At 34.2% G+C, this 26,932-nt stretch overlaps 1 protein-coding gene across 4 annotated transcripts in view; it reads left to right on the top strand.

Moving 5' to 3' along the window:
- Positions 1-26,932, top strand: part of LOC149803284 (diacylglycerol kinase epsilon-like) — a 211,615-nt gene that overhangs the window by 38,426 nt on the left and 146,257 nt on the right. For all 4 annotated transcript variants that reach the window (XM_089952971.1, XM_089952970.1, XM_089952968.1 and 1 more), the window contains 2 exons: positions 2,595-2,649; positions 20,937-21,050. In XM_089952971.1, the coding sequence (XP_089809097.1) occupies positions 2,595-2,649; positions 20,937-21,050 (169 nt within the window). The remainder of the gene's footprint in view (positions 1-2,594; positions 2,650-20,936; positions 21,051-26,932) is intronic.

Below are 26,932 nucleotides of genomic sequence, written 5' to 3'. Positions count from 1 at the left end.
ATTTCTTGATTTTGAAGAATCTTTCCAGTTTTTGATGGAGACCATTTTGTTGTGAATTTGAATGTGACCAGGGAAATTTAATGCCAGTAAGCTAAAACCACTTGTTAACTAACGTGCAAGTTTTTTGACATTTTGATATTGTCATGATATCTCTAACATGATTTCTTCCCCCAATTCAGCTTAGATTATTCATACCAGAGTTTCCTTCGTAGTTCGCAACCACCTTTGCTACTTGCTATTATCACTATATGGTCTTAAATTAAGTAACAGAAAAGAGCAAAATCCAACAAGTTTTGTAAAATTCAACAAATAATTTATTTCCCCAGAATACAAATTGAACATTTTAAAAGAACTTACTTAGTGAAAATGAAATCCCAAATAGTCCTAAAAGTTCTATCATAAGTCCAAATGTATGAAGTTCCACTTGAATTACAGTGGTATTCCAGATAAATTCCAATATTGAATATTTTGATGTGCATGTAATCTCGAATGTGCCAATTTCCTGGAATATGGTGATTTGCTAACAGTCTTTTGATGTATCATAGTAATATAATCCAAGATGCTCTTGTCTGAATTCACTATAATTCCAAATTATTGTTTTTAGTCCAATAATATTTTTGAGCACTTTATAATTCCAGTATATAATAATTTGAATAGATAAATCCAACAAAATTAAAATCTGAACACAAGTATAAGACTATATCTGTTTCAGATGTTAAGGCAAGAATGAATAATTTTTCTCGTTAACAACATTATATTAATGCTAAGACACAGTAATAGAGCAAGGATGTAAGTCAGGTTCCTTCCTAAAACATTGGAAGTTGTCAACAAGTTAAGGAATTTCCAAGTGAAAACTAACATTCTACATTCAAATAGAAGTAAACATATTTACATCCATTGAGAATGATCTGAATATTTAATCTGTATTCACATGGAAACATTAGCTATGGTATTAGGTTGTTTACAAAATAAATATCACAAGTCAGGTACACCATTAGCTTGATTTGGGCAAAGGTCAAGTACAAAATACAGATATACATAACATACAGTCATGAAGAGAAGCCAGCAAAGAATACAAATTAAATATGCATATCATTGCACAGTGAACTTTTCCATGCACACCAGTGTGCGTTGGTTACATAGAATAGGACTACCACATTGGCTTACACAATTGGCATTTATCCAACAGTATTTGTTGACACTTTGCTGACCACAAGAAGTTGTCTTTCCCATGAGAAGCCATGCACATTTGTTTTTCCGGTCATATGTATTAATATTATAATAGTTCCTTTTAATTTCATATGGGGAAAGAGCAGCTGGGGGTGTCCCTCAGTGTTATTTTATTGTTTGGTTGGGCAGGAGATGGATCCTACTTGAAAAAATATATTCCTCAGTCATGGTTTAGTGTTTTTATACCTTGATGTATAGTAACCATAAGCAGTTTGCCAGGGGATAAATCTTGTCTTGCAGGATCCATTCTTTGTTCAATCAGGCTGTAAAATACCATTTTTTGGAGGTGGGCCCCCTGCTCATTGCTGCTTTCTATTTGGAGAAAACTATATGACCTGTGGTATTTTTTTATATATATACATGTGTCTTCAATTCTGCACCTAAAGAATCGGGTTCTAATTTCATTAATGAGTGTTTTAAAGTTAAGTCTGTAAAAGGGCTGAAATTCATCAATAAAACATTGTCACTATGTGTTTTTTCAGTCACAAATAGCATGAGCTGTCAAAAGATTTTTTAAAAATACAGTAGTGCTTTTTATTATTGACCAATCTTGGCCTACCAGACCCATATACATTCTATTTTAGGTTCACCCATTTCTAGATATTTATATTAGAAATGGAAAAAATTACTTTTAATAATGTAAGCTGCTTAACTTATTTTACCAGATTTGATGGAAAGCATATTTGATTGAAGGTCTTGCATATATTTATATAAATGATGCCAATCCACCATCAAATTAGGTGGCTGTTAAAAAAAAATAGAAAAAAATTGTCAGAACCTTTTTAAAAAAATGCGTCACTGAATTTTACCAACTCTGGCAAAAGTATCCTGGCAAAGAGGCCTTTCAGTATTTGACGTATGATGTTTAGTGTCATTAGATCTGGAATAAGGTATAAAAACTTAAGAAACTTTAAAAGAATTGTTTTCGTAATATATGTAAATAACAACATTGGAAGAAAATCTATGATCAAGATTTTGTTTGCAAGCTGCTATAACAGTAGTATTGGGCTGCAACACAAATATTAGATGAGAGAGATCTCAGGCCATCTTTGGCCTCTTGCTCAAGGTAATATTCAAGGCAAAAGTGTTAGATGGGTGATGATAGGTTGTTATTTTCATCCATATGCAAATTCATGCATGATGATCTGTAATTTAGTACATTATTTCCTGCATTCTGTCCAATACAGACTTAAAATTTGAGAGGGGATGATTGGAATATGTTTATTGCTATTATGTACTTGGGTTTTCAGTCTGTCCCAGGAAGTTGGTCTAGGAGGTGGTGATGGGAAGTAGATGAATGAATAGCTGAGAAAAGATGAATTAAGATTTTTTTAAACAAAAATATTTGTTTGTTCCTTTTGCAGATGGAACATATGCATTAAACACAAAAGTCACCTTGGAATTTCAAGGCCCAAAAAGGTATGACTAACAATAGCAAATACATGTATTTTAAAGATTGAACTTATATAATTTGTATTCACAAACTAGTTTTGTTATTCTTTTTAATGTATCATACTTTTCTAGATTAACGAATCCATCATCGTTTCTTTTGATGGTTTATAACAATAAATGATATGTGGATGTGATTAAAACAGAGCAATGCCTGTTTAAGGTTAAAATATTTCATAGAGATTTATTGAAGGGAGGTGTCAAATGTAAAAATATACATGTAGAATAGAATTTATTGCTTTAATGTGGTATATTGCCAGATATAATGTTTATCCTGGTATTTTCTCACAGTGCTAGTTTGTTTTGATACCTATATACATTTTTGTACACCTTTATCGTATTAAGTGGGGCCTGTTGATTTTGTCCTCTACATCCATCTATATCCATCAGTCTATCTGAAGGAGCTTGTCAGATGTCTTCATCAGATTTTCTGGCCATTTTGCAATTTTTCAATATTTTACACATTTTTCAACTTTGTAAGCCCCTCGGATGACAGTATTTATCATTTTTGGTTTTCTGTGTTTGGTTTTTGGGGTAGATTGCTTTGGCTGAAGTTCACTTCGTATTTAAAATATAACATCATCACATATTTACATGTCACACTGTACCAGTCTTAATCAAGGGAAATATTCTATGATTGGGTCAACAGAAAAATGATTTCTGTACAATACGTTAAGTTTTCCGTGATTTACAGTTACCAGTCTTTTTGATTGGTTTGCACTTTTGGTGGGGAGGAACCATTAAGTTTGGTCAAAAGGTCCCAAGGCCAAGATCACAATGACTTCAAGAATAAAAATAGTTTTCACACAATAACATCATTTCTATATCACATTCTTCAACCAGAAATTCTGAATTGCTAGAACTTGGGGGCATGGAAGAAGCCTGTTGACTTTAGTATCAGAAGGTCAGAGGTCATGGTCTCTGTGACAGAAAGAAAGATAATATTGTTTCTGCTCAGTAATTGTAGATCTCCATAACGTACCTGAGGAAACCATGTGGATGGCTTGTACTTCAGATAAGGATGAAGCAGCAGAACCTTAGGTGATCCCACTATTTTCTGCAGTATGTTGCAACTTTATTCTCATTTGTAAATTTTACAACCCTGTTAGGCTGTTCTGACAACTTTTGATAAGTGTGTTTCATGGGCACTCTTGAGGGTCTCTTTGCAGAAGAAATAATAATATAAAATGATACAACATATTAATTATGGTGAACATGAAAGAATCTGAGATAAAATATTGTAATGGGCAAATCAAAGAACACGTGATATAGGTGCAAAAACAATCTCAGATGTGTTAAGTGCACAAAGAAGATTTGACACAGACAATCATTGTCAAGAAGGCAGTCATGAATTGTATCATGCTATATGGAATACATTATAAGATAATAGACATCATGCAGTATGATGAATCTTTTTAAAATAAATAAATAAAGAGCAGCAGTTAAAACATAACTATGTACCTCATAAAATCTAATACAGAAAAATATCCAGAATCACTGAAAAAATGGCCAGTAATTATGGCCCCCATAAAAGACTATATTATTAATTGCAGCTCTACAGACAGAATGCTGCATGCCTTTTGATTCTCAAAGTTAATAAGATTTGTTGGATTAAGGTGTCACCCAACAATAATCCAACACAATACTCTGCCTACATAAAAATAAATCTATATTATTGTATTTTGAGCATACTGATTTAAGATGCTGATTAAACTTTAGGTTGGCATGGTGGGGGAGGGTGTATTATATGTTTGCTAGCCAGCTTGGTTAACTTTATATACAAATTCTTTTTATTTTGTGTAATAGTGTTCTCCTTGGCCTGATTGATTAGAGTGCTTTGCAGTAATGTTGATTGAGACATTTCAGTCCCACTCATGATAAAAAAAAGTTTCCTTATTTATTAAGGAGACAGTTGAGGTGATATTGTTCGCTCATGATGTGAAAGTCGTATTTGACAATGACTATCTACAAAGCATACATAATTCTTTGAGACTTAGTCTCGTCTGAAACAACTTCTGATTCAGGATGTCATTTGGCATTCTTGGAGGTCATTTGGGGTTGCTGATTTACAATGCTGTAATTAACACTGACCAGAAAACATCCATAGAAAAATATGTTCAACAGCTTCAGACAGCAGCATCCTTAGTCTAAAAAAATACTGTTCAAAACACAACCTGAGTGAGACCTTTTACCTTTATGTGGGAATATCAGGTATTTTCGAAACTTTGCAATGAATATTCAATTTAAAGTTATATAAAATATATCAAACATGGATGCTGACAATATCTCGTTGAGTCTTCATGAAATGAAAGATGTACAAATTAACAATCATAATCTCCATCCAGAATTAAATATCAATATGGTAAAGAAAAAACTGAAACAAATCTAACAGCAACATGAAGAATGGCAATATACATTATATCAGCTGAAGACAGGCTTGTCAAGGTGTTAAAGTCATACATGGCACAGTCAAACATATCAGTGTAATTATTTCTTACAGTGGTCCCTCTCTTATAAAGCCACCCCTTATGTAATTGGAAAATGGCCTTATAATAGGGGTCACCTTTCCAGAAAGGGACTCTATTTGTGAGAAGTATATGTATATGCATGAAGTTATTAAGCTACATGTAACTTCAAAACATTTAATATCTTCATTTAAAAGTAACATTAATTATAAAAGGTTCTTCTTGTCTTTAGACATTAACCCCTAGCAACGAGTTAACATGGCAGGACTTAGTATCCTACTGCCGAGCTCTGTAGCGTCATGGTCATGCATGATACACTAACATGGGTGGTATTATAGAAAGGTAGACAGATGTAGCTCTACAATGATACCCAATAATCTGGAATATCAAGTTGCACTACAAAATACAGATAAGAAAAACTCATTTTTTGGACCTGACTTTTTCTACCCAAAATTCGCCCGTGGTCGGAATCTGATTTTGTGTCTGGATTTTAGACTTTTTGATCTCAGATCTAAGTCAAACTGGTATGAACTGCAAACAAACAGATGAACCTTTGCAAAAAAGTAGGATAAGATGGGCATTTGGAATAAAGAGTAGTCTCGATACAAAAATAATGGCTTCATTTAACAAACAAAAAAAAAATAAAAATGAACTCCAACTTTTACCCTTCTGCTCATGCATGAGCCAAATAGCCAATAAAAAACGATGTTTCTAACACAACTATGCAGTATGTTATTGAAAGATCACCTGGGATTTGGTGTTTTGGGATCTGTTCAGAAATAGCTTTCAAAATATGTTTCCTACTCGATTTTCAGGCAAAAATGACAAAAACCTCCAGGGGTTAATGTGTTAAGAATAGTTTTATTTCAAGTGAACATACATTGGTTGTCCTTAATTCTTGATATGTTCCAATGTTTTTTTGAGTCTTTCCATCATCAGATTATTCTGCAAGAATTCCTTAACTCTTCCAACTGTCACTGAGCATAATAACTTTTCCTTTTTCTTTTAAAGTAAGAACTTTCCATTTTTGTGATGATATGTTAAGCTTTTGTAATGACTTATTTCGTTCTTGCAAAATGTACTGCACTTTAATCATACAGACAAGACTTTTATAGAGGCACAATGCCTTGTTTGTAAAGGAAGTGATGAAGAGGCACAATGCCTTGTTTGTAAAGGAAGTGATGAAGAGGCACAATGCCTTGTTTGTAAAGGAAGTGATGAAGAGGCACAATGCCTTGTTTGTAAAGGAAGTGATGAAGAGGCACAATGCCTTGTTTGTAAAGGAAGTGATGCATGTACATTCATGTGATTTTTCAGTCTGTACCCTATGTTATTTATATTTAATATGCATTGTTAGTTAGTTTTAGAAAAATATTTTTTTTTCTATTTCTTTATTGATTTGGATAATTGTATTTTGAACTTGATCTTGTCCAATTTCAATCAAGTTTGTTTATGCCTGACCTGAATCATAGATTTGTAAAAATAATTCTGTAAACAACTAATATATAGCCAAATTTTTCTCTGTGAATTAACTACTAGGATTTTTATCTTTGCCTGAGTCAAAGACATTGTGTTTACTATATTCCTTTTCATAATAGACTTTCTAATTATAACTAAGATTTTATCTTGTAAACATGTGGAACCTTCCAGAATGAAATTTTCTATTAGGTAATATTTTTTATAGAAAATGCTACTTGTGACCTGAGTATAGAACTATATAATCTTGTTTTTAACGAAATTATTCCTTCATGCTATAAGATCTTGAGGCAGAATCATTTTTGTATCCAGTGCCTCATTTGGGCTGAAATTTATTTAAATTGTTTATTTACTGGAAATACAAAGTGCTCAACAAAAAAAAAACATTCTTGGAAATAAAGACTTAAATTCATATTGAAATTTCAAAAAAGGATATATTCTAGGACTGTATTATTGTGATCCAACAAAAGACTTGGCACATCACCATAACATGGGCCACCACATGCACATCAAGACTTCCACCATTGGATTTATTTTAGAATATCACTAAAGTTTATTCAGAGCTTTAAATATTAGGACCATAAGTTCTTTGTACACTTTTCATTTTGTATTGTAGGGAAATAAATTATTTGTTGAATTTTACAAAACTTGTTGATTCTCACTCTTTACTATTATTTATTTCAAGACCATAGAGTCATTATACCTGTTTTATTCAAGGTTCCTTTCTCTTTTTGTGTGAATCCACACTTTTTTTATTTAGCTTATGTTAACCGAGTTAGGATCTTGACAATAACCTCAGAACATAATCATCAAAATGAATAATTCAGTTGCTGTTTGTAGCTTAAACTCTATCATAACATTGTCCAGCCCATTTCCTATAAATATCTGTGTTTTTAGATAATGATATAATATTAACCATTGGGTGATACTTGTTATATTGTACTTTAGCCAGCAATTATCTCAGTAACGAAAACCTGACCTCTGGAAACAGACACCAGAAAGATAATTAGATTACTTACCATACTATATGAATTACTTATTGGTTTTGAAAATGTATTATGAATTACTTACCTTACTGAATGAATTACTTACCTTACTGTATGAATTACTTACCTTACTATATGAATTACTTATTGGTTTTGAAAATGTTTTATGAATTACTTACCTTACTATATGAATTACTTATTGGTTTTGAAAATGTATTATGAATTACTTACCTTACAGTATGAATTACTTATTGGTTTTGAAAATGTATTATGGATTAAATTAAATTTCGCCACTTTTGAGGGGTAAAGTTGACAATTTTGGACTATTGTGTAATGTATTACAGAAATGGCCTTTTTGTCCAGAGATTGTTCATAGGAGCCTCAAAGGTTTTCACAGGGATGGCATTGCACATTGGACCCTTTGCTAAACAAGTTGCAATGTGAGTTGTTGATAGCATCAAAAGAAGTGCCATGGACTAGTTGAAAAATCTGGGATCATGGGTGTTTCAGTTGATTAGAAACTGACTTCAATGAGTGGTGACTTGGCAGTCAAGGCATGGATGCTTCCAAAGGTAAAACTGAAGGTTCCATTTTCACCTTCGATGATTGGTGACTTGGCAGTGAAGGCATTGATGCTTCTAAAGGTAGAACTGAAGGTTCCATTTTCACCTTCGATGATTGGTGACTTGGCAGTGAAGGCATTGATACTTCTAAAGGTAGAACTGAAGGTTCCATTTTCACCTTCGATGATTGGTGACTTGGCAGTCAAGGCATTGATACTTCTAAAGGTAGAACTGAAGGTTCCATTTTCACCTTCAATGATTGGTGACTTGGCAGTCAAGGCATTGATACTTCTAAAGGTAGAACTGAAGGTTCCAGTTTCACTTTCATCCATAGCAACAGTGCCCATGTGTGTTTGTCAGTAAAATAATCAGTAATGTCTGGCCAATTTAATGATTGCAAATGCAGCAATGGGAAGCAGATTACAGTTGACATACAGACAAGGCCTGGATGGTAAAAAGGACACAAAAATGTATTAGACAACACCGATCATGTATAAAATCTTATAGTGGCTCAGTTCAGAGAAGTACCTGATCCCACATTCCACCTGGCTAAATATCCTAATCAAGAGGGGTGAATAGAATTTTAAGTGCATCACACATCTCTGTATTTTCTCCATTGTGACACCTTCTTGGATATTGATAGAAAACTTTAATATAATGGTGATGTTAGTACCAATTATGCAGATGGTTGTAAGAGTGTCAACAATGGCATCATGGTGTTATTCAGCATTGCACAGTATTCTTTCGATGGAAAGTAAATCAAAGCAGTTCTTGACTGAACTGACATTGCTATGATAATTCTTGTACTCACCCATTACATTGATGATCGTACAAAATGCTGGCCTGTTTATGATATTTCATAAGGATACAAACAACCATGTTGATTATATCCACTATAGTATTGGAAACTTAAGAAATATGGCAGGAAATTCTAAAGCATCTGCTGTGATTGCCATCACTGAACATTGCAACCTTGCATTTCATCAGTGCAAAGGGCAACTTAATGGACACTCAACATTGTGCAGTTCCTCTCAGTAACGTATTTGGGTTTTCAAGAGTAGTCTGCAAGGTTATATTTGGAGCCAAAATTAGGTTATATTTGGAGCCAAAATTACAACAGTCACATTTTATCAAAAAGACAACATCATTGGTGAAATTTCACATGGTGACAGTGTCAGTGATGATGGCAAATTTTTGTTGCTGAAATTGACATTGTTTGATTCCTGTACTAATCCCTTTGTTGACACAGAATCGTGTTTGTTGTCATTTATGGAGTCTGGAGGCACATCAGTGCTGTCATTTCTTGCTCTAACCAGACTTGACAGAAGGCCACTTTCAGCAGTTATTATGGCACATAACTATCCAAAAGTTATCGGCGCACCAAGACATGTGTATGTGAGGTTTCAAGATGTGACTCAGATAAACATGATGTGTTGATATTTGACCAGTTAGGAGTGTCTGAGATTTCTCTTTGGTTAAAAGGTCATCAGAAACCCCCAGTAAAAATTCTACTTAACATACAGTCATGATGCTCATGTATATCACCAGCTATTGTCATACTTGTGCAGGGACTAAAATGTGGATACAGGTCTGCAGATTTCCCAGCATAATTTAAGTCATTTGTCCCTGATTATTACTTTTTTCTGTACAAGCAGTTCATCAAAGCATGTGTACCTTATTTCATGTTATTTTTCATACCCTTTAATTTTTCGTACACCATCTAGCCATAAAATAATAATTAATTCTATCATATTTTTTCATACACAATATTTTATATTTTTTCAGTCATCCTATTATTTTTCATACATAAAATGATCTACTGTGAAGATTTACTTTTGCCAAAGTGATAAAAAAAGTATGGTCCTTTAAATTTTACAGCTAGGAATAAGAGATAAAATCATTGTTTTAGTTGAAATTTTTTTATTTATTATTTTTATTTCATTTTGTTAACATTGAATACAGGTTCCCAGTTCAAATGGATTAAAAAATATACCAAAGTTTGATTTAAGTACATCAAATGACCAGGGTATTATTTTGCTAAGCAAGTTATGAGTAGTGACTAACTTTGGGCATGTTCTTAACTGCGGCATTGAATAGTGAAATGGGAGATTCACGCAATATAACAATCGTCGTTTATAATCATGCATGTAGGTCATTGATAATTTCTTTCTTTTATTATTGTATTTCACTACATAGTTTTAAGTTTTTGTTTGCATCACGTTTCAAACGGCATCAGAAAAAATGCTCATGTATCACTTATATACGCAAAACGACCAATTTATTCTTTGCCGAGTATATTTGGTATAATCCCATATGAGAAATATAAATATTTGTTTCCTCAGTGAAACACAAACCCGAATTATCTGTTATCTTCGCGTAAATGTGTATCTGAGGCATCTAATAATGAAAAAGAAAAAAAACTAAAGAAATATTCACCAATTTTAAGTGTGTAGAAAGCCCTTTGCTCAGCTTACTCAGAAAGGGCAACTGTTTGGTTAACTGAAAATCTATTCACATTCATTTTATTGCCCTTCTTCGTCTTTTGTATTGGTGAGAAAATATGATTGATGTATTTGTTCTGTTGTTGTCATTACAATATATACCGCTATTCATTAACAGCTGGACAACGTTGTTAATGAGTGCTCTTGATTACTTCAGTCGGTGTAACAAAGAAACACACGCATTTGAAAATGAGTACAGAAGCCATTTGAGTTTATTTATCCAGTAAAAATAATATCTCAGTACAGGAAGATGCGAAGACCACAGACCATTGGGCAATTAATCTTATTGTCTCAATATAGTAATGCAGTAAAAACTATAAAAACCCAGCTAGTTTTAATAATAAATGCAAAAGTCATTGACTCTGTGTGTTCAATTTAATATACTGGTATTTAATATCTTCAAAGATCTTGGTCTGTTCGTGCTTGGTCATGTCTTCTTTATTAAGTTTCTTCAAAGCCCCCGCCAAAGGGAGAGACTTTTATCCCACCACCACTTAAATGCACTGAATCACCAAACAGAAGGCAGAAAATTGGACCTGGATGGCCCAGAAAAGACAACGGTGAAGCCCATCACCTGTCTGTGACTGCAGTTACCAAGATTGCCAATGTAAAAAATGATGCTGAACTGTACAAATCAAATATTGATGCAGCAGATAATGCCATCATACCAGAAGATACTATTGAAACGGTGCCCATTGTTGCTGAAATATTTCCCAAGCTTGCATTAGACAAGCTGGACTACAGCAAAGATATGAGGGATATAAGCCAGTTTCCTGGTACCGCAAAGTCACCAGTAAGAGGAAAGTGTATGAAATGGGACATTAACGATAAAATAAGAATTGTTGAGGAGGCAAAACTATGTGGAATTAGACACATAGCTGCAAAGTACCACCTTACACCAAGTACTTTATCAAGCTGGATGAAAATGGATTTTTCTAAAAAATTTCAAAGGACAAAGAAAGGATCTATCCCAGGTGCCAGCCGACCCTTGATGTATTTGCATGAGAAGGAGCAGGATATTTTATCTTGGTTACTCTGTATGCAGGACCATCATGTGCCTGTAACAATTGAGATGTTACAGAATTATGCGAATGCAGTTATTCAGGAGGAAAATCGAAAGTTTCAGGGCTCAAGAGGATGGGTTGGTGGTTTTTTCAAGTGAAATGGACTTGCACTGAGATGTAGAACTTCAATATCTCAAAAACTACCTCGAGGCCTAGAGGAAAAAATAGACTGCTTTACCAGTCATATAAGAAGGCTGGGGGAAGATGCAGAATTTGATGAACATTTAATTGGAAATATGGACGAAACACCAGTATATTTCAACTTGGTTCCAGGGAAGATAATTGATAAAGTCGGAATGAGAGAGGTGCATATTAGAGGTACAGGCAGTGACAAGCACCATTTAACTTGTGTATTGACTTGCCTGGCATCTGGTGACTTGTTGCCACCCACGATAATCTATCGGGGAAAAAGAAACTTAAAAAATCTAAAAATTCCTAAGGGAGTTGTAGTGAAAGTTCAACAAAAAGCATGGATGGATGAACACCTAATGTTGGATTATATTGAAGAAGTTTGGAAAGTACACATGAAGCGTGCACCTTCTCTCCTAGTGTTGGATTCATTCCAATGGCCATCTGATTGATGAAGTGAAAAACTCCACGATAAAATCCAGAGCAACAATGGCAGTAATCCCTGGTGAATGTACAAGTAAACTACAGCCACTGGATGTATAGCTAAATAAGCCTTTCAAGGGACTGCTGCAGAAAAAATGTTCAACGTACATGAAAGACCAGGCTTCCAAAAATATTGCAACCATGGAAGCTGGTGAGGAGGCAATTGACAGATGGGACAACCCTGATATGCCACACCAGACCAGATTTAATCTAGATGAGGGCAAGATTGAAATGGACAGATGGGATCACCCTGATATGCCACACCAGACCAGATTTAATCTAGATGAGGGCAAGATAGAAATTGACAGATGGGACAACCCTGATATGCCACACCAGACCAGATGTAATCTAGATGAGGGCAAGATAGAAATTGACAGATGGGACAACCCTGATATGCCACACCAGACCAGATGTAATCTAGATGAGGGCAAGATAGAAATTGACAGATGGGACAACCCTGATATGCCACACCAGACCAGATGTAATCTAGATGAGGGCAAGATAGAAATTGACAGATGGGACAACCCTGATATCCCACACCAGACCAGATTTAATCTAGATGAGGGCAAGATAGAAATTGACAGATGGGACAACCCTGATATGCCACACCAGATCAAAAATGTAATCTAGATGAGGGCAAGATAGGAATTGACAGATGGGATCACCCTGATATGCCACACCAGACTAACTGTAATCTAGATGAGGGCAAGATAGAAATTGACAGATGGGACAACCCTGATATGCCACACCAGATCAAAAATGTAATCTAGATGAGGGCAAGATAGGAATTGACAGATGGGATCACCCTGATATGCCACACCAGACCAACTGTAATCTAGATGAGGGCAAGATAGAAATTGACAGATGGGACCACCCTGATATGCCACACCAGACCAAAAATGTAATCTAGATGAGGGCAAGATGGAAATTGACAGATGGGACCACCCTGTTATGCCATACCAGACCAAATTTAATCTAGATGAGGGCAAGATAGAAATTGACTGATGGGATCACCCTGATATGCCACCATATGTGTGTTTTGAATCAACACATTTGCATGTGAAAACACCATGTCACTGACAACACCACCATTAGGTATTAAAACATCCAGGGATTGTGTCTGCAATGATGAAGTAGAATTCATTGACAAATCCATACTAGCAAGCACTGATATTGAACCAACATTGACTCAACTAAGAAGAGAAAGATCTTGACTGTTAGTCAGCAAGAGCACACTTGTCCATGTAAGGTTATTTGGATGAAAATGAGAACAAAAGTTTCAGACACTGATCAATGGCACATTCAGTATGGTGCTAAGTCAGGGTTCTCCAACTCAAATCAGCAGGAAGGTCACATGAGGCCACATTACTGAGAAAAAAACCTCTTCATGTAGTGAAAGTGGCTGGTATAAAATGTAGCCAGTTGAAATGTTTTAAAGAAGAAGTAAATGATGTAACAATAGCATTTTTATCAAACTGGCTGGCTGTGAAGACAAAAATTGCATTATTACTTATTTTCCAAATTCTGGATGTATCTGTGGGGCTGCAGGAAAAACTTCATGTGTTACATGTTTAAGACCCCTGTTTTAAGTGTCAGACTCCCCAGAAAGCACAATCAACTGAGCTTTAAATGCTTCTTAGGAATATATTTTCTCTGATTGCCTGGCAATTGTACCATTGGAAGAAATGTAATTGGGTAGAAGTCCATGTATATTTTGCACCTGGAGGCTAGCCTGCTGAGGATTTATACTATGTCATCAGAATATTAATAGAAGATATGTGATGGATCCTCCGATACAAGAAAATATTCCAAGCAGAACAACTGCAAGATTAAGTCATCAAGAGAACTGTAATACATGTAGAATATAAGTGCACTTGTGTTATTGCATATGCAGTATGTGGACTCACCACTGACTTCTGTTGGCCTTGGTGTTGCTGGAGTTGCTACCATGGGAACAATTGTAGGTATGCATTCAGTACTGTTTTTAGAGCTATTTGAATAGCAACTGGCATTGTGGGTAGCAGTGCCAAAATAATTTCATTATCGCTGCATTTGTGAACATGGGTCTATTTTTATGGCCACCCAAAGAATTCTCAGCAAATTTGTCTAGCTCTACTTCAGTGGCCATCATAGATAAAACCATTACCATAGCAGAGCTTGAGACCATGTTGGCAGAAATGGAAAACTTTCATTGACTCTGCACAAATATGGATCATAAGTACTTGCACAGAGACAGAACTGAAACAGAGAAATAATTTACACATGGTAAAAATTGAATCAGATCTTGAAAGTGTAGCTTCTGTTCTAGGCATATATGGAAAGAAGATAAACGATGCCAACATTAGTAGACAGTGTATCAGTTATGTGTTCCATGCTTTTCTTTTTCTTTTACATTCTCAATGTTTGTCAGTTTTTACATTCACACTGTCTGTCAGCTACCCAGGTGAGTGATATCTGGCTCCTTTGGGCATCTTGTTATTACAGGTTGTGATAGTATGATGCACAGTAAACAGTATTTTCACTTGAAAAAGACTCTTCAATCAATACACTTCAAAGTAATGACAAAATGGCTCACTTAGTGTAAAATTTAAAAACTTTCCATCTAAATTTTATGAAAATTAATACGCTTTCTAAATTGGCTAAAATTTCATGCCTACTAAAATTGTGTGATATACAGTTCATGTAATTACATACTTGTACATGTCAGCTTCCACATCTAGTAGTGATCACCTTAAGCATATTGACTAACACATCTGTGTTGAAGATTATCAAAATTGTGTGATTTATAATTCATGTAACTACAAACATGTTGACTTACAAATGTTTGTTTTACCAAATGAACTAATGCATATCGACTTCCATATCTAGGCTGTGTGCTTTACAGTGTACATATAGACTTCCATATCTAGGCTGTGTGCTTTACAGTGTACATATAGACTTCCATATCTAGGCTGTGTGCTTTACAGTGTACATATAGACTTCCATATCTAGGCTGTGTGCTTTACAGTGTACATATAGACTTCCATATCTAGGCTGTGTGCTTTACAGTGTACATATAGACTTCCATATCTAGGCTGTGTGCTTTACAGTGTACGTATGGACTTCCATATCTAGGCTGTGTGCTTTACAGTGTACATATAGACTTCCATATCTAGGCTGTGTGCTTTACAGTGTACATATAGACTTCCATATCTAGGCTGTGTGCTTTACAGTGTACATATAGACTTCCATATCTAGGCCGTGTGCTTTACAGTGTACGTATGGACTTCCATATCTAGGCTGTGTGCTTTACAGTGTACATATAGACTTCCATATCTAGGCTGTGTGCTTTACAGTGTACAATATAGACTTCATGTAATTACAAACATATTGACGTCCACATTTTTATTGTAACAGTAATTAAAATTGAGTGATTCACAGTTCATGTAATTACAAACATATTGACTTCCACATCTTTATTGTAACAGTAATTAAAATTGAGTGAGTTACAGTTCATGTAATTACAGACATATTGACTTCCACATCTTTATCGTAGCAATAAATAAATTTGTGTGATTCACAGTTCATGTAATTACAAACATATTGACTTCCACATCTTTATTGTAACAGTAATTAAAATTGAGTGAGTTACAGTTCATGTAATTACAGACATATTGACTTCCACATCTTTATCGTAGCAATAAATACAATTGTGTGATTCACAGTTCATGTAATTACAAACATATTGACTTCCACATTTTTATTGTAACAGTAATTAAAATTGAGTGAGTTACAGTTCATGTAATTACAGACATATTGACTTCCACATCTTTATTGTAGCAATAAATACAATTGTGTGATTCACATTTCATGTAATTACAAACATATTGACTTCCACATTTTTATTGTAACAGTAATTAAAATTGAGTGAGTTAGTTCATGTAATTACAGACATACTGACTTCCACATCTTTATTGTAGCAGTAAATAAAATTGTGTGAGTCACAGTTCATGTAATCACAAACATATTGAATTCCACATCTTTATTGTAGCAATAACTAAAATTGTGTGATTCACAGTTCATGTAATTACAAACATATTGACTTCCACATCTTTATTGTAACAGTAATTAAAATTCAGTGAGTTACAGTTCATGTAATTACAGACATATTGACTTCCACATCTTTATTGTAGCAATAAATAAAATTGTGTGATTCACAGTTCATGTAATTGCAAACATATTGACTTCCACATTTTTATTGTAACAGTAATTAAAATTGAGTGAGTTACAGTTCATGTAATTACAGACATATTGACTTCCACATCTTTATTGTAGCAATAAATAAAACTGTGTGATTCACAGTTCATGTAATTACAAACATATTGACTTCCACATCTTTATTGTAACAGTAATTAAAATTCAGTGAGTTACAGTTCATGTAATTACAGATATATTGACTTCCACATCTTTATTGTAGCAATAAATAAAATTGTGTGATTCACAGTTCATGTAATTGCAAACATATTGACTTCCACATTTTTATTGTAACAGTAATTAAAATTGAGTGAGTTACAGTTCATGTAATTACAGACTTATTGACTTCACATCTTTATTGTAGCAATAAATAAAATTGTGTGATTCACAGTTCATGTAATTACAAACATATTGACTTCCACATCTTTATTGTAACAGTAATTAAAATTGAGTGAGTTACAGTTCATGTAATTACAGACATATTGACTTCCACATCTTTATCGTAGCAATAAATAAATTTGTGTGATTCACAGTTCATGTAATTACAAACATATTGACTTCCACATTTTATTGTAACAGTAATTAAAATTGAGTGAGTTACAGTTCATGTAACTACAGACATATTGACTTCCACATCTTTAATGTAGCAATAAATAAAACTGTGTGATTCACAGTTCATGTAATTGCAAACATATTGACTTCCACGTCTTTATTGTAACAGTAATTAAAATTCAGTGAGTTACAGTTCATGTAATTACAGACATATTGACTTCCACATCTTTATTGTAGCAATAAATAAAATTGTGTGATTCACAGTTCATGTAATTGCAAACATATTGACTTCCACATTTTTATTGTAACAGTAATTAAAATTGAGTGAGTTACAGTTCATGTAATTACAGACTTATTGACTTCACATCTTTATTGTAGCAATAAATAAAATTGTGTGATTCACAGTTCATGTAATTACAAACATATTGACTTCCACATCTTTATTGTAACAGTAATTAAAATTGAGTGAGTTACAGTTCATGTAATTACAGACATATTGACTTCCACATCTTTATTGTAGCAATAAATAAAATTGTGTGATTCACAGTTCATGTAATTGCAAACATATTGACTTCCACATTTTTATTGTAACAGTAATTAAAATTGAGTGAGTTACAGTTCATGTAATTACAGACTTATTGACTTCACATCTTTATTGTAGCAATAAATAAAATTGTGTGAGTCACAGTTCATGTAATTACAAACATATTGACTTCCACATCTTTATTGTAACAGTAATTAAAATTGAGTGAGTTACAGTTCATGTAATTACAGACATATTGACTTCCACATCTTTATTGTAGCAATAATTAAAATTGTGTGATCCACAGTTCATGTAATTACAAACATATTGACTTCCAAATCTTTATTGTAGCAATAAATAAAATTGTATGATTTACAGTTCATGTAATTACAAACATATTGACTTCCACATCTTTATTGTAGCAATAACTAAAATTGTGTGATTTCACAGTTCATGTAATTAGAAACATACTGACTTCCACATCTTTATTGTAGCAATTACTAAACTTGAGTGAGTCACAGTTCATGTAATTACAGACTTGTTGACTTCCACATCTTTATTGTAGCAATAAATACAATTGTGTGATTCACAGTTCATGTAATTACAAACATATTGACTTCCACATCTTTATTATAGCAATAACTAAAATTGAGTGAGTTACAGTTCATGTAATTACAAACATATTGACTTCCACATCTGTATTGTAGCAATAACTAAAATTGCGTGATTTCACAGTTCATGTAATTAGAAACATACTGACTTCCACATCTTTATTGTAGCAATTACTAAATTGAGTGATTCACAGTTCATGTAATTACAAACATATTGATTTCCATAACTTTATTGTAGCAATAAATAAAATTGTGTGATTCACAGTTCATGTAATTACAAACATATTGACTTCCACATCTTTATTGTAGCAATAACTAAAATTGTGTGATTCACAGTTCATGTAATTACTCGTTTGTACAAATCAGCTTTCACGTTTATTTTGTAGTGATTGCCATAATTACCAAAGATCATTAGAAGTTTCAGATGGCCATTCATTTCAGTTAAAACACCAGATTCACTAATTGAAACCTTCAAGTTTGCTTAGTTGTTTGCCGCGTTTTAATGCAAAAGTTACTGCTTACTGATAGTGTAATGTAATTTCGATGATGAATTAACATCTAAGTGGACTCAATTTCTTAAGGTAGAAACTTGCAAAAGTGCATCATTTTACATTAAAATAATAAACCAGTAGTTTTAAAAGAAAAATAATTGAAAAGGGAATTACTTTTATTCAACACATGGATACATGGGTGGAATTAAATATGAGTAAAATCTTGAACGGAAAATTCCATAGTGCAGCTCTTTTCCTGTTAGCCACATATTTGAACATGTCTTTGTTTCAGTTGATTACTTGAGTGTTTGATAAAACATTTATTACATTGATGTGAGTATTGATGTGAGTATTCATGGAGGAAATGGAAATGCAGTGAAGACAACAAAGATGGCACAACTACCAGAAGTAATGAGATTATTATTATTATTATTATTTACAGCTGAGGTGGCGTAGTGGTTAGAGTGTCTGCCTCAGATAAGGGATGTCGTGGGTTCGATCCCCAGCTGAATCATACCAAAGAGTTACAAAATGGTACTAACAGCTGCCTTGCTTGGCGCTCAGCATTAAGAGGTTAGTGTTCGGATTGGTTGGCCTGGTGTAAGGATAATGTGACTGGGTGGGACGTCATGCTACATGTCTGCGGCATGATGCCCCAGTGCTAGACATCACTATAAACTGTCACACTGCAGACATCATAGCGATAAAACTGAAAAATTGTTAAAGCTACGTTAAAATCCAAATCACACACACACATTATTGTAATTATTATTATTATTATTATTTTATAGTATATTTCTTTGTCCCTTTGAAATTTTGAACGTCTGCAAATTTGGAGGACTTGGGGGCTCAGGGTATCCTACCTATGGGATCACAGATGCAACAATGAATTATTATGAATGAGGCTTTATGTTATCACAGTAGAGCTGGTATATAATGTCATACATCAGTGGGTTATTATGAATGAGGCTTTATGTTATCACAGTAGAGCTGGTATATAATGTCATACATCAATGGGTTATTATGAATGAGGCTTTATGTTATCACAGTAGAGCTGGTATATAATGTCATACATCAATGGGTTATTATGAATGAGGCTTTATGTTATCACAGTAGAGCTGGTATATAATGTCATACATCAGTGGGTTATTATGAATGAGGCTTTATGTTATCACAGTAGAGCTGGTATATAATGTCATACATCAATGGGTTATTATGAATGAGGCTTTATGTTATCACAGTAGAGCTGGTATATAATGTCATACATCAATGGGTTATTATGAATGAGGCTTTATGTTATCACAGTAGAGCTGGTATATAATGTCATACCAATCTGCTAGAAAAGATAAAGTGCAAATAAGTATTTCAGCAGTTTATATCTTGCAATACTCACCCTATTCAGAGATGGAAATGTCATTAGTTTGCTGCTCATGACAAGTTGAATTTTTGTTTGATGTGCAAGTATAATTTTATTGTATATGATCATAACCATCTATTGAATCTGAAGTACAAACCGGATTGATTGCATTACTTTATGAAAACTTAATTCACTTTCATGTAGGACACTTGAAAGGGGGGGTGCAAGGATTTTTTTCCCCAGTCCTATTAGCTCCATACTCATTTGCTTTATTTGATAATTCTCCAAGAATTTTGCTGTATTTATGTAGCTGGGTTAAATAGACCCAGATCTGCTGGTACATTATGTGATTTAGATCTTGGTCTATACACTTGCAGTCGGATCTGACTTACAAGTATACATGGTACATGCTGCAAACTCGGATTGTCCTTTATTTTCTATAAATCATTATAGTTTAGCTTCATTAAACTTTCATGAACAGTGTAAGACTTAAAAGTTTAACAGGTGACTGATGCTTAATAACTGATTTTATAATTTTGGGTTAAAAATACATTTTTGCACATTTAGATTCCTTGCTGAATTGGTTCAGATTTTGTGATCATTTTGATTTAGATTTGTTTAAGAGCTCTCACAAATTTTGATTTCATTTTGCTTCTTCATTTGTCAAATTGATTACTATTACATATATATTGTTGGCTAGAAAATGTCGATTTGTTTATTTTTATGTATTTTATTATTCATTGTTATGGATAAATGAAGTTATCCTGTTTCTATAAATCTGTATGATATATGAATAATATGCATAATTAACTCTATCTTTCAGACTTGCATCATGAATAATTATGCCTCCATTGGTGTGGATGCTCTAGTCACCCTTAACTTTCATAAACAAAGGAAATATCGGCCATGGCTGTTTACTAATAGGTTTTTAAACAAGGTAAGTGTTCTGTACAGAGGTTAGTTTGTTAAGTGTCCAATATCCATTGCTTGTTATGATTTTCTTCTAGATAAAGTTTGTATAAACCAGTACTAATGATGTAGAAAACAAATTGTAAATGTCACATTTATGAATATTTCATGATAAATATTTGAATTATGGATGTTTTACAGAATAAGCCTACTTCCTCACAGACATCTAAAAATAAAAGTCATTTTTGAAAATAGATTTAATTATTTATGTTTGGGATAGGCTTTAGCAGTGCTTTGAAACAAAGGGCTGGCAATCAATAGATTTCATTTCCTTGTGGAAGATGAGTTATCCCCCTTTGCTTATCAATGTGGACCTTAGTTTTCTCTATTGTTTGTTTTGTTTTGTTTTGTTTTGAAGCTGACATGTGTACACACATGCTTCTGGGATAGATTATCTAATTTAAAAACATGGTTGATAAGTCAAAATATGTATATTGTGTCTGAGCTAGAAATTATTTGTTGGTAATCGATGAGATGTAGAACACTTAAGGAATTGCATGTGAGAAAAAATTAGATTTGAGCAAATATTGCACGAACATTTGGTCTTTTAGGATCTACAGCTCAAATGGTTCTTTATCATTACATATCCCAAGTGCACTATTGTAGGACATATATAAGTTTGGCAGGAAGATAGCATCAGAAGTTCAGTAGTGCAGTTAATTATGTGCACATTTGAAAATAATGAGTCATGTGTTTTCTCCTGGACATATGATTGTGCAAATCCCATCTAAAATTTAATAATGTCTGTCCCTTCAGAACCAGAGTATGAGAAAAAATTTCTAGTGAAAGCAATGAAACCTAAAACCTTAAAATAGATAAACATCACTTAGTGGTCTTGTGAGTGCAAGATTATGCAGCAGAATCATGTCTTCACTTAACTGATACCATGCATTGGAACAATAAAACACTCAAATTGATTATGTAGATTAAATAAGGGTGTTTGCCAAATGCTTACACAGAAGCTGAATGTGAGCAAAATCTGTGTTTAGTATTTTGTCAAGCCCATGTTTTCAGGAAGAAAGGCAGCAGCAGTCACTTTTCCATTGTCAGCATTGACACCAGTGTTGACGTTTTGTTAGGTTTTGGTTAATTTGCATGTGTTTCCAAAACCCAATGATAGATTATCATCATAATTTATATGGATGAAGCCAAAACTAATCATTTTTCAACATTCTTGCATGCCCTTTTTACCTTAGGGTTCAAGGTCTCAGTCAGAAAAATTTGAATTAGTGTTTTGAATAAAAAAAATTTAAAGTTGTATATGTTTCCTAAATTAAGACACTGCTTGGGATGAATCATTGTGAAATTAGGACAATTTATTCAGTGACATGTGCTCTTGCCTGTTTTGATCTTGGGATCAAAGTCATAGTTCTAGAAAATTTGCATTACTGTTGGGGTAAATTATTTTCATATCCTTATATTTTCTAAACACTTTGATGGATTTTATTCTTACATCAGATTATTATTATGAAACTAACATAATTCATTCTCCTCTATGCTCTCTGTCCCTCTTTTGAAGACCGCTCCGGTGGCCTAGTGGTTAGAGCATCTGCCCAGGTGGGAGGTCTTGGGTTCGAACACCAGCCAAGTCATACCAAAGACTTTTAAAAATGCTACTAACAGCTGCCTTGCTAGTCTCTCAGCATTAAGAGGTTAGTGTAGGACTGGTCGGCCTGGTGTCAGGATAATGTGACTGGGTGGGTCATCATGCTGCATGTCTGTGGCATGATGCCCCAGTGCTAGACATCACTTTAAACTGCCTCGCTGCAGACATCTTAGCAATATGACTGGAAAATTATTAAAGCTGCATAAAAAAAAATCAAAATCAGCCTCTTTTGACCTGGTGGTCAATGTCACATTTGGACCAGTTTGATTATTGGCTTGACATGCAGGTCATAGCCTTCTTGTTTATGCCCTGCCATATCAGAAGAAGAAACATATACACATTGTACAGTGGAAACTGTCTTGAAGGACTATCCCTTTTGCCAGAACATAATGGTCTCTCAAGACAGGTGGTCTCTCATAGCAAGTTATAATACTATATAATCAATAAATCTGTACATGGAGAACCTGGCCTCTCAAGACAGGTGGTCTCATAGCAGAGGTCTCAAGACAGGTTTTACCGTATTACCCATGTCCATCTCTCCTGCCTGTAAGCTTGACATAACTGTAGTAGCTTGTTTGAATGAATCAATGAGTTTTTAGTATTGACAGGATTGATTTACTTTCTTTTTCTGTTTAGCCACATACCACGTTCACTAGACTGTGAATATCATAGATCCAGATCTGTTGTTGTAGAATGTGTTTGGCAGTGCTTATGCAGGGTTTATGCTTTTCATTGAAAATCATGATTACCAGCACATAATGAATTGCAGAAGTGAATACGGTTATATTCTGTTTAGTTGGATTTGCCAGCATCTGGTATTTCTTACATATTGTAAGTACAGAACAGATAGGAGTGATGCATGCTTTGTGATCTCTCTGACTTCCTTTGAATGGGTGGCCATGGTAGCTCAATGGGTGAACCATTGGACTTTGTAATCCAAGGGAAAAAGGTTACAGGTAGATACCTATCCAAGCCAGCCAAGGTCAGCTGCCTTAGTATGTCCTTAGGAAAGGCATTTGGCTCACATTAGCATGTTTTGATACAGCAAGTAATGTAGTGAAAGTGAGATTTTAAAAAAGCAGTGATGAACCAACATCCTATGTGGAAAAAATTACTACTAGGCTGAATTAGCTTTGACAGACATTTGTAGACTGCACTGACTGAACTTTACCACACTCTTGAAGGAAGCAGATTGGATAACAAAATCCAGAATCCCAGATGCAGGGTATCTCAATTTGCTAAACAGAGCATGTAATTCTCTTTCATGCTTTAACAAACCAACAGTTCTTCCAAGAGATAAAGCTTTCAGGGTTATCTCCCTTTAACTGCTATAGCGTCCGTCAGGTTGTAGTCGATTAAAGGACTATGATACCGTGGTTGACTGGTATCAGACATATGGTGTGTGATTATCTTCATTTCTTATCTGAACAGTATATCTAATGGTGATTCACTGATGCAAGTTTGTGATCTCAGTTTTCAGATTTTAGAGCCTGTGTTTCCACATTTTACTGTATACGTACAGTTCAGCTGGATGATCATTTTACATAATTTTGATATAGTTATATCTTTAAGCTTCTTTAATATTTAGGATGGAGTCTTTAAAATTCTTACAGGAAATTTGTTTTATGAAAGTAGAGACTAATATGTCAAATAATTTGTTTTAAATTTATTTGAATTGTCTAATATGATGTATTTCTCAATAGCGTAAGATGTAAAAGCATCCACATATATAGCAAATTTGATACTTTTTGTAAGATACCAATTCTCTTCAACTTTATGGCTGCTAAAGAATGTAAATTGAAAGATCCAATGAACTAGGAGTCCTTGTTTTGATAGAAAATAATTTCTTCACCAATTCGTGAACTTGAATTTGCAATGCCACAGAAATTAACATGTGTGAAAATAAATGAAATTAACTCAGTGATAAAATTTGCTTGTTAGTTCGTTTAGTCTTTTGATAATGTGACCAGTGTTGGTACTTCATTAGCATCATAAATGTCCAGGTTCATATTTTCAGTTAATACTGATACTTTAAGGAACAATCTCTGACCCTCCCTTATAATGTCATCTTTCACTGAACCAGATACATGTACACTTGTAATGAAGGAAATAGATGCATGTACGTGAAATATATACATGTACATGAATAATGCATAAAATAGATACATGTACATTTATAGTGCATGAAAGAGAGTCAAGAACTTTTGTAGCAGATGAAATAGATGCATATACCTGCATTGAGCATGAATAGACACATGCATTAATTTCTTCCATGACAAAGTACAAACCATCAGAGATAAGCTTGACACCACAATTTCAATTGACTTGTCAACACCATACAGTTGGGATACAGAATTTGAGCGGCAACCATTAGCAGCATTTGAACCTGTCTCTATGGATTTCGTACGTACAATCCTGATGAAGAGTGCACCAGAGTCATGTGAACTTGATCCAATTCCAACATCACTGCTGCTTGAGTACTTAGATCCAGTATTGCCTTCACTAACTGATGTTATTAATACCTCTCTCTCATCCGGTGAATTCCCATCATTTTTCAAAACTGGCATTGTAAAGCCTCTGCTGAATAAACCAACACTAGACCATTACGATTTAAAGAACTACCACCCAGTTTCTAATCTCCCTTTCATGTCAAACATCTTAGAAAAGGTTGTTCTATCCCAGCTTGTATCTCATCTAAATTCAAACAGTCTTTTTAGCAACGTACAATCTGCATATCGCCCTTGCCACAGTACTGAAACTACTCTTCTAAAAGTAGTTAATGACATTCTCTCTGCGTTGAATAGCGGAAAGATTACAGTCCTCACCCTCCTTGATTTGTCTGCAGCATTTGACACAATAGACCATGATATATTAATTCACCGTCTCTAGCATGTATTTGGCATTCATGATACAACCTTACTGTGGTTCAAGTCCTACTTGGTCAACAGGACACAAATTGTATCTGCAAATGGAATACACTCCAGCCCAGTTGATCTATGTTGTGGTGTTCCACAGGGGTCTGTTCTTGGACCTGTTTTCTTCATTCTGTACACTCAGTCGCTCTCAAGTTTCATAGATCATCATCCAGTGTCTCACCAGTTGTATGCTGATGACACCCAAATATACAAATCTAGCCACCCAGCTGAAGTTGATGCTACCATCCAAGGTGTAGAGAGGTGCATTTCTGATGTGAAATCATGGATGACATGTAACAAGTTGCAGATGAATGTTGATAAAACTGAGGCCATTCTGATCATAACACAAAGACTTTCTCATTCACATCCTTTACCTCAAACAATAAATATCAGCAACGCCAACATTAAATTCACACAATCAGTACGAAACCTAGGTGTTACTCTGGACAGTACTCTCACATTGCACCAAGATGTCATGAACATATGCAAGGCTGCATATCTTGAGCTGAGATGCATCAGCTCAGTTCGCAAATATCTTTCAGTTGATGCCACTAAAACACTTGTGTGTTCATTAGTTCTTTCAAGACTGGACTATTGTAACTCAGTTCTGTCTGGTTCATCTCAATATCTACTCCAGAAACTTCAAAAAGTTCAAAACACAGCTGCATGGATCATACTTAGAGTACCACGATCAGAGCACACCTCACCGCTGCTCTGTACCCTACACTGGCTATCCATTCGATCCAGAATCAAACACAAAATTTGTTCTCTGTGCTACGTTTCACTGTCGGACTCTAGTCCAACATACCTATCCGACATCACCCATGTGTACACACCAGCAAGATACTTACGCTCCTCTTCTGACAATCGTATACTCATTATTCCCACTATGAAAACAAAGTCATATGGACAGCGTTCTTTTGCATACCAGGGCCCAGCAACGTGGAATGAATTGCCCACTGAACTAAAACACAAAGACACAGTCATCACATTCAAGAGGGCTCTCAAAACTCACTTATTTTGACTTTAAGAACAAACTTAAAGACCTAATAATGTTTCCTACCTGAAATATTCTCAGCATGTTTTTTATTTTTTAATGTTTTTCTAATTTCATGGTGTTTGTTTTTGTAATAATGTTATTATATGTTTAGTTGTCTAGTGGGGCTTTTGTTTTGTCTGTATTTCAAATCATGCAGACATACAGTATGCATTTAATACAATTCTGACCCTCATTTCTTGTTCATAGTTTTATACATTAATGCATTTTCAAGGATATTATGTTGCCTTTTCAGTTTAGAGATATTTAAATTTTAAAAATAAAAGCTTTAT

The sequence above is a fragment of the Sinohyriopsis cumingii genome, chromosome 3 (assembly GCF_028554795.1).
Source record: "Sinohyriopsis cumingii isolate HCF-2022 chromosome 3, ASM2855479v2, whole genome shotgun sequence".
NCBI classification, from domain to species: domain Eukaryota; kingdom Metazoa; phylum Mollusca; class Bivalvia; order Unionida; family Unionidae; genus Sinohyriopsis; species Sinohyriopsis cumingii.
The sequence above is the reverse complement of the archived record's forward strand: the minus strand, read 5'-3'. Positions and strand labels throughout refer to the sequence as shown.